This window comes from Centropristis striata, chromosome 9 (genome assembly GCF_030273125.1).
Source record: "Centropristis striata isolate RG_2023a ecotype Rhode Island chromosome 9, C.striata_1.0, whole genome shotgun sequence".
In the NCBI taxonomy this organism is placed as follows: domain Eukaryota; kingdom Metazoa; phylum Chordata; class Actinopteri; order Perciformes; family Serranidae; genus Centropristis; species Centropristis striata.
Genome location: NC_081525.1, coordinates 17460586 through 17469889, shown reverse-complemented (window position 1 = coordinate 17469889; position 9304 = coordinate 17460586). Strand labels below are relative to the sequence as shown.

At 36.4% G+C, this 9304-nt stretch overlaps 1 protein-coding gene across 1 annotated transcript in view; it reads left to right on the top strand.

The window, feature by feature from the left end:
• The first annotated feature begins 233 nt into the window (after nucleotides 1–233).
• Nucleotides 234–9304, top strand: part of oca2 (oculocutaneous albinism II) — a 68182-nt gene continuing 59111 nt past the window's right edge. Inside the window, exons 1-5 of the mRNA XM_059340491.1 lie at nucleotides 234–579; nucleotides 5463–5552; nucleotides 6485–6682; nucleotides 7871–7928; nucleotides 8894–8966. Coding sequence (XP_059196474.1) covers nucleotides 269–579; nucleotides 5463–5552; nucleotides 6485–6682; nucleotides 7871–7928; nucleotides 8894–8966 — 730 coding nt within the window. The 5' untranslated portion in view covers nucleotides 234–268. The remainder of the gene's footprint in view (nucleotides 580–5462; nucleotides 5553–6484; nucleotides 6683–7870; nucleotides 7929–8893; nucleotides 8967–9304) is intronic.

Here is a 9304-nt window from a genome sequence, read left to right as displayed (position 1 = left end):
ATTCAAAATAAGGTTTGCGTCTCGATTCCGACATTTTTTTTCTTATTTTGGCCAACAATTTTGGCTTTTTTATTAGTAAAGGTTGCCGAACCCTGAACTAAAGACTTAAAGACTCAGATATTCCCCGAGGAGGTGGTGGAGACAAAAAAAACAGCTCAAATAGAGTTAATGTTGGACTTAGATTTGCCGGACGGCCAGAAACATGACTGTAAATGAATGTTTCTCTGTAAGTGCTGGATGTGTAAATAAGTGTTATTTATTGTAATTTATGTTGAATTGGACCTATTTTGAGATATCTCCTGAATTAAAAGTCTGCCATCCCTCCAGCACTTTCACCATGTATTTGGAAAACAAAAACAACATGGAGATGGAGATGTCTCAGGCGTCGGCCCAAGGCCATCAGGGGAGGAGCAGCCTGAGGTCACCGGAGGCGGTCGCGGGGAACTTTGGGGAGCTGCGTCTTCTGCAGGGGATCTCAGAGAGGAGGGACACGCAGAAGCTGCAGCAGTCCGCGGTGCTGCCCTCAGGACAGTGCGTCATCCATTCTGAGGGCTTTGTCCCTGTTCGACAAGAGGATGGGTATGACTACTAAATATGTTTCTGCTCTCTATGGTAGTTTATTGACAAGATACCTCATTCATTTGAATTGTATTGATGATTCACAAGCATTATTGGAAGAAAAGCTGCTCTGATAGCTCAGATTTGTTAAGATCAATGTCAGTAGACTGAGCCAACAGACGCTATTTTTTCCTAACCTTAAAAAAGTAGTTTTGTTGCCCAGCTTCATATAGTTCCATATAAATCCTGTGAAATGGCAGTCATTTTTTCATAAGGATGATCAGATGAAACACATTTCCTTTTAAAGGAAAGTGACACACCCACAGAAATGTATCATCCTTAGAGTGTTCTTTAGTAAAACCGAACACTAAACAAGACATTTTTAGTCTAACTAAAGACTAAAAGAGTCAGATATTTCCCCTAGGAGGTGGTGGAGACAAAAAACAGAGCTAAAATAGAGTCAATATTGGCTAGTGTTCATGTCCCGCTATTTTTTCTTAACCTTAAAAAAGTAGTTTTGTTGCCCAACCTTATATAGTTCCGTACAAATTCCGTGAAATGGCAGTCGTTTTTTCATTAGGATATCAGACGAAACACATTTTAAAAGTTTTCATCAGAATTCGCTGCCTCTTTAAAAGTCTAAACAATTTCCTAAAACAGCTGGGAACTGTAGTTAGGAGCAAGCATTACTCAAATAGGAGTAAAAATGTCTTTTGTTGGGGACTATTTTAAGCTCCAGATTGTGTCTGTAATCCTTGGTAATAAAAGAACATGTCAGCCAACAGCAGTGTGGCTCACTGATGTCATCAAACAGCAGAAAGACCAAAGCTAGCTGGTAAACATAGTAGCATAGAGCACTGAGCAGCAAAAGAGTCTGATATTTCCCTCAGGAATTAAGGCAGACCAAAACAGAGTTAAAATGTGACTAATTGGACAACTTCATCAGAAAAAACAACCCCCAATGAATGATAATGCTGCTTATTATCAGCTAAATGTTTAAACTGTTGGCAAACAAGTTCAGCATGTCACTTAAAATGTAGTAATACTGTGTGTCAATGTTGTTTCTCTCACAAGTGGCCAGAAAAAACAGGTTCAAAGTTGTTTTTTGTTCATGAATAATTGATTAAGCGGTCACACACTGCAACTTTTTCTTGTGCTCTAGTTAAGAAAGAGATTAGCACTCATTCTCTCTTCTCACTGGGTTTTCTGGAGTAAATGTGTGCACGTGTGTTTCAACAATCCCGGCCACACGTGCAGAAGCACATTAAACACACCCTGTTGGTAAAATTTTCCAGGGGATATATGTGCATACGTGGAAAACACCGGCTTGTAAAGTATGATCATGCACACACAGAGAGAATTGAGTGTGTGTGGCTGAGGGTATGTGTCTCAGTCACTCCGGGGGGTGCTAATCTCAAGCCCGTGGCTGTGACGTTATTGGGATTAAACTGGGGAATTTTTTGCTTCATGCACAAAGTCAAAGTTTCATGTGATGAAGAGTGTACTACAGCTGATAAATGTGTGACTCCCGCACAGCCCTGTGGGGGGTTTGATTAGCTGTTTGATAGTTGTTGTTTTAAAGATATTTTTTGGCATTTTACTGCTTTATTAGATAATGACAGATAGAAAGGGGGAGACAGAGGGGAAGACATGCGGTAAAGGGACCTCAGGCCGGACTCGAACCCGGGTCCCTGCAGCAAGGACTAAGCCTTAATGGTAGACGCTCTACCAGTGTGAGCCACCGGGACGCCCTAGCTGTTTGATAGTTTGTGCAGTGATGGTTATCAGTGGTGGAAAAAGTATTCAGGTCCCTCACTTAAGTAAAAGTACTAATACCACACTGTGAAAGTCCTGCATTCGAAACTTACTGAAGTAAAAGTACAAAAGTATCAGCATCAAAATGCACTTAAATTATCAAAAGTAAAAGTACTTGTTATGCAGAAATGACCCACTCAGATCTTATTTATATTCCAAATATATTACTGGATTATTTGTATTGATGCATTTATGTAAGCAGTGTTTTATTATTTTTTTTAGGTAGGGCTCATTTAACTATTAGTCACTTTAAATGTATCATTTTTTATGTTAAAACTTGACTAGAAAAGTAACTAAAGCTGTCAGCTAAATGTTGTGGAGTAAAAGGTACACTATTAGCCTCAAAATGTAGTGGAGTAGAAGTATTAAATTACATAAAATGAAAATACTCAAGTAAAGTTCAAATACCTCAAAAGTGTACTTAAGTACAGTACTTGAGTAAATGTACTTTTTTTTTTAACATTCCACCACTACATAAAGTGACACAAATAGACAGCTGAAAAAAATGAAAAAATGAGAACTGCTGCATGTAGTTTCCTGTTTACAGTAAAACAAAATCTGTGAGGGATTGCTGCTGTTAAAAATCTGAACATGATTGCATCTGACATGTTGACAATATTTTTCTGGCCAATTAGCTCATACCTCAATAGAAGGAATGCTGCAGTGGCGGTAGCTGCCAGGATGTCTGTCTGGCATTTTTACAATATGTTTGAACAAAGGCATAATGAATCATAGTGTGGCAGAGAGGCTTGGACCAAATGTATTAGCCTTAAAACTTATTTAACCCTCATGTTACGTTTGTTTTATCAGGAACAGCAATAAGCCAGGGCATGTTTAATTATCCAAAAGTGTCAGAAACTAAAAAATCCCGATAAACATTGTTTATATTTCATTAATAACTCCATCACTAACAATTTTAATCAATATTTAGTGCAATGATGTTCTTTACCTTTCACAGAATCATGGTTCAATGAGGATAATTCACTGTTTTTTCATTTAAAAAATTGCATGTTAAAACTTTTTTAATGTACATTGGAAATACTATAATATTTAAATGACATTGATTTAAAAACATATTTTGAAAAAATACTTTTAACTATTTTTTTTCTTTTTCAAGTTTGAAATGGGTCAATTTGCCCTGCAACATAAGAGGAGGGTTATAATGGTAACTTTTTTAAAATAAATATCTTATAGAAGATTTTCTTTGCATCAAAAGAAAACATTTTTGAGAGCCGTTCCTCTTTAGTATCTGGTTAATGTCATATTATGTCCATTAAAAAATAAACAGCTTAAATATCAGGTCTTAAATTAAACTCGTATGAGCTATTTTTGTTGTTATCATTATATTTATCCAACCAAATGTATCTTTAGTTGTACCAGGCATTAAAATGAAAAAGAAATTGACGAAAACAAGGATGGTCTAATAATTTTCTCAATGACTGTATATTCCATTGGTCAGTGTTAATCACACCCCTGCTGCAGGTGTCCTAAAAGGACCGCTGTATAACTCCTTCTAATTTCAGCTTTAATTTGTGTTCTGTCTGGGCTCAATATGCTTTAAAGACTCAGAGAGGCAATCCCTGTGCCAAGTCACATCTAGGGGACAGGATCAGAGTCGAGTCAGAGAAAGAAGAGGGGGAAAACGTTTGTAGACATGCAGTAAATCTCTTTATAGTTGTATAAGAGTATGGAAGAGGATTAATGCGACAGACTTCCCTAATGTAATCTACTCCTTTATCCAACACCCTTTGCCACATTCATTGATTCAAAGCAGCCAACTGTCTGCTGTCTGGAGTGTGTTTGGTAACGGCTGCCAGACTTGTAAGACAATAAAAACAACAAAAGTAAAGTATTATGAACGACTGAATAACCTCCCCTGTACAAGAGAAAATTAATAAACACAGACACCATTTCAACCTAATCATACATTAATTAAAGGGCCAGTATGTAGGATTTATGAGAATCTAGGGATCGGCTGAATATAATGTCTTAACTGTGTTTTCATTAGTGTATCATTGCATACAACTAAGAATTTAATGTGTTTTTATTAGCTTAGAATTCATTCATCCACATAAGAAGCAGGTTTCTCTTCTACTGTCCTCCCCAAAAGTTAGTTTTAAATACAAGAATTTTACTTGTAGTGGAGTCATTTCACAGTGTGGTATTAGTACTTTAACTGAAGTAAGAGATCTGAATCCTTTTTCCACCACTGCAGCTAGGCTACTTGCTTGGAAAAGGAGATGTAGGATATTCAGGTGGTTGGTGTCTGCAACCACTAGATGCCTCTTAATCCTACACACTGGTCCTTTAACCCACAGTACTTAAATTAAATAATAATAATAGAAAACAAAAATGCTTGATGCTGTGTTAAGGAAGTCCACAGACTGTGTTTAAGCGCCCTTTGACAGGCAGACGGTAAAAACCCTTCAAGATTATAAGATTAGCAGAGGGGGGCCTTTAAATTTAAGATTTGAAGAACAGTTTTGGCTAAGTGGGTTGGTATTCCATTACATAACTATTCCCATGACGTCTGTAGTGTTGCCACAGTAATTGCTGAGATGACAGTGGGCTTGATGAAATAGTCGATTGGTGTGTTTCTTCAGGATGCCACTAGAACAGCTTTTTAGACACTTTTCATGTAAAAAGTTGTCAATGACAGAAGCTTTGTGTGTTTGTGTGCGTCGCTTTGAAGGACAGGGATGAAGACAGATATAGAGAGAGAGTGTGTGTGTGTGTGTGTGTGTGTGTGTGCATGTGTGTAGATGTGATTGTTGGTTGAGACCCAGCTGTGATGCTCCCGAGTGCAGCAGCCAGCAGGAGCCTCAGGGATACAGTGTGGCAGCAGGGTGACAAAAGACACAGTAATGATCTCCTCAGGTGTCGAGTCACCAGCTGCTCACCCACCTTCCTGCCACCCGTGGGTTACCGGGGCTGGCAATCTGCTGTAACCAGTGACTGACAGCTGTGTCCTGACAGCTGAGGGCTTCTCTATTGGGGTCAAAGTTCACAGAACAATGCTTTTTGTTGTTGTTGAAAGGACAGATTTATACTCATTTTTAACTCATGCCATAAATTTTCTTTTGTTTCAGTTTCAGCGTGGTTAATATTCTCAGAGGAAAAACAAACTCAGCCAACATTACAGAGAGGTCTCCTCTGCTGAGATTCTCTCAGGATGACAGGTGAGTAAAGTCAAATGTTCTAGTGTAAATTTCTTCATCATAGGTTGTACAAGCGGGCTCTCTGCGGACCAAGGTTATAAGAGTTTTGGATTTTTAATTTGTTTTAGTTTTAATTTCGTTGTGAATTTTTGTTTTCAAATTCAGTTAGTTTTAATTGGTTTTTAGAGTGAGATTAATAGTTTTAATTAGTTTTTTTATTTTTTGAAAATGCTTAGTTTTAGTGTTAACTCTAGTTTTTTTTGTAATGGGGTATTTTTTGGGTCACAATAAATGTTGCATTTATTTCCTTTGCCTTATCCATCTCAGCCCCAATAAGGCTATTAACTCGTAAAATCAGATGGATGAAAATGATTTCATATCAACCAAAAAGGTATGAAAATGTACATTATTGAATAAAAGGTGAAATACAAGAATTATTGGGTAAAATGTAAACTTAAGAGTGATATTAATTAGTGACGTAATTAGTATCCTAAATAATTGCACAATTCATTGGCCCATTCATATATTTTATGAATAAATTCATGCCAAGGTTATTATAATTAACGAAAACTAACGAAATAACGAAAACTAGAATTGAAAAAGTATTTTCATTAACTGAAAAAAAAACAACCCAAAAAAGAAAGAGAGATTATATAACTTTTGCTTTTATTATTCCATGTTAGGCAGAATAACATGGCAGCAGTGTCATTTAATGAAATGGCTCAACTTATAACAAGACTTCCTACATTGATTCGATTGACAGTGGTGTACAACACATGTAATGAATTGTGATTATAGGATGCTCGTCCTTTACAGACATGTTTTTGCTGCTTAGAAACATTTTTCAATTCAAGAGCTTTGATCCACAGTTACATCACCTTAATAACAAGCTTCTCTCACTGAAGCTGTAGTGGTGGATGCCCAGAAGCCTGACAGTGATCATTCTTTTCCAGCATAACCTACATGACCCTACACGACCCCAGCTTTGTTGGAGGGGAAGAGCCCTGGGACAACAGCTCCCTGGACCTGGAGAAGAGATACCGGCTGGGCAGTGAGGTCACCAGCCTATCCCTGTCCCGCTCCAGCTCCTCTGAGAAGAATGACCCTCTGGAAAACCTCAACCTCAGCCCGAGACTCACCAGTAGTGTAAAGTGAGTCGTGTTGCCAACGGAAACTATGAGTGACAGTAACATATATATATATATATATATATATATATATATATATATATATATATATATATATATATATATATATATATATATATATATATATATATATATATATATATATATATTCCTAGTTCCTAACCTTTAAAAAACAACAACCTTTTAGCTCCTTAATATTAGATATTAGGGATGGGAATAATTAATTAATGATGGATATCGATTAATTGGTTGTTAAGAATCTGGTCGATCACAAGGAATTTATAATTGATCTGTGTATTTTTTTAATTTTAATTTTATCTATGACTGGGTATCAGTACTCACTGAACTGAAACACGGCCGAGCGTTCAGTTCTGCGGCCGTACTTCATTAAGCCAATGAGCTGAGAATTAAGTTGGATAAAGCTACAGTTTGCAAACTGAAAGTTGCAATAACAATTATAAAACACACAGAAATACATAGTGTACATAGAGTATTAATTTGAGCAAAACTATCTTACTGTATCAAACCTTGCTAGCATGAATTACTAATTTGTTCCAAAACTTATTTACACAAAACACATTTAAATATGCAAGATTACTGTGAAAACTAACCTCATGCCTCTTCAGGGTCTAAAACATAAAAAATTTAACTCCTTTGCAGTTTAATCTCACTTAAGTTAACCATTAGTTTTACGATCAACAGGAAGTCTCTTTTCGTCCTCAAAACGTCATCAAAACAAAATTTGGCATAGTACTGAATATATATATATCTTTTATTTTGCCCATGTCTACATGTTTTAAAGATGCTGGAGTATGTATAAAAACATAGTGATTAATCGATTAATTAATTGTTATGCTCGAGTTGGCAGGTTTCTTCCAAACACCCATCCTTACTTAATATAAATTCTTCTTGTGCCCTCATCTATGAGTTGTGTGCAGTTTAAAGAGTGTTCCATTTGGATATCTTCAAGATACTTAAAGAGGTAAAACTATATAGTATTTTACAAGACAAATGCACAAAGGATTAGAGGAAAGTTTAGTTTAGTTTTTTAATTATTTCCTACACCTTACATTCATCTTACAACCCCTTGTAGAGGTCTTGAGATCTACGGTGGAAACCACAGGCGTACGGTACACTAATATTGCTGTTCTATTATATTTTATTTACATTCTACTTTCTTTTTATTTTCAGATGCTGCTTCAAGGTGTCCAAAATTGCCACTATGTTTACTATTGTCGTCCTCTGCAGTGTAAGTGGATGTGCCCCCCTTGAATAACTGACACTTTTGGAATGATAAAGCAAAAGAACCATAATAATAAAAAAAAAAGTTTAATTAAGGTTTGTGGTAAAACAATCTACAATTTATATGTAGTATTCACTTGCTGTTCTTTAATGTGTGTCTTCTTTATTACTATTAAAGGAACAGTTAAACATTTAGGAAAATATGCTTATTCGCTTGATGTTTGTGTACTCAGTGTGGAGTTGGACTTTATCTTAGCATAAAGATTGGAAGGAGGGGAAATAGGTAGCCTGGATCCATCCAAAGTACAAACATATACAGCATTACAGTAGTGGAGTAAAAAGTACAATATTTGCCTAAAAATGTAGTGAAGTAGAAGTAAAAAGTGACATAAAATGGAAATACTCAAGTAAAGTACAAGTACCTCAAAATTGTACCCAAGTACAGTACTTGAGTAAATGTTAATTGTTAATTAATTATTTTCCACCACTGCAGTCAGGCTAGCATTGCCACTGTTTTTAGCCTTTATGCTAGCCAAGCTAACGCTAATCACTAATCAGGCTAATGCTAATTGATACCGCTATCTAACACGATAGAGCTATCAATCTTCTCATCTTAAGAATAAGCCTATTTCCCAAAATGTGGAAGTCTTCCTTTAAATGTTGTTCATATCAATGGACTGAAGTTGGACCCAGACCAAAATTTAACCAAAGCGAAAGACATTTTCTTGGTACTCAGTTAAGGCACTAAGTTAGCACACTTTCGTATCCGTTTACTAAACTCCACTACTGGTACACACAGTACAGTTACAGCACTGCATTTAAAGTGAAATTACACACCACATAATGGACTGTGTTTGTCTGTACAGCAAGCGTACATCATGTTCCCAATATTTCCTTTTTTTTTTTTTTATCTCTTGCCGGAAGTCTATGGACTGAGTGAATAATGTGTTGATGAATCTATTCTTGTTACAGCTGTTCTTCAGCATGTATCCAGACCGAGACAACCCCTGGAGGATGTTGGCAGTCTCATCAACAGACAGTTTCTGTATCCTATTGCATCATAATTGATGCACATTGTTATTTTATGTTATGTTCTAAATTAGAAATAAAAAGTGGAGTGGAAAAGGCCCAGCAGGCCTCTAATCAACAAGGAGCAGGATGGAACATGATGCAGCCGTGTTTAATGGCACGCAGAGACAAGGGAGATGATTAAAAACTATTTGGACAGGTTTTTTAAAATGTTTTTAATCCACAAATCTTCATTCAGCTTTAATCAGATTGAATACTGGAGGAGAAGGTAGGTTAGAGGGAGTGGTAGCAGACCTGACAGGTTAATAAATGGTCCCCACTGCTGTGCTTTGTGTACTTCAGTCTATTAGTCAT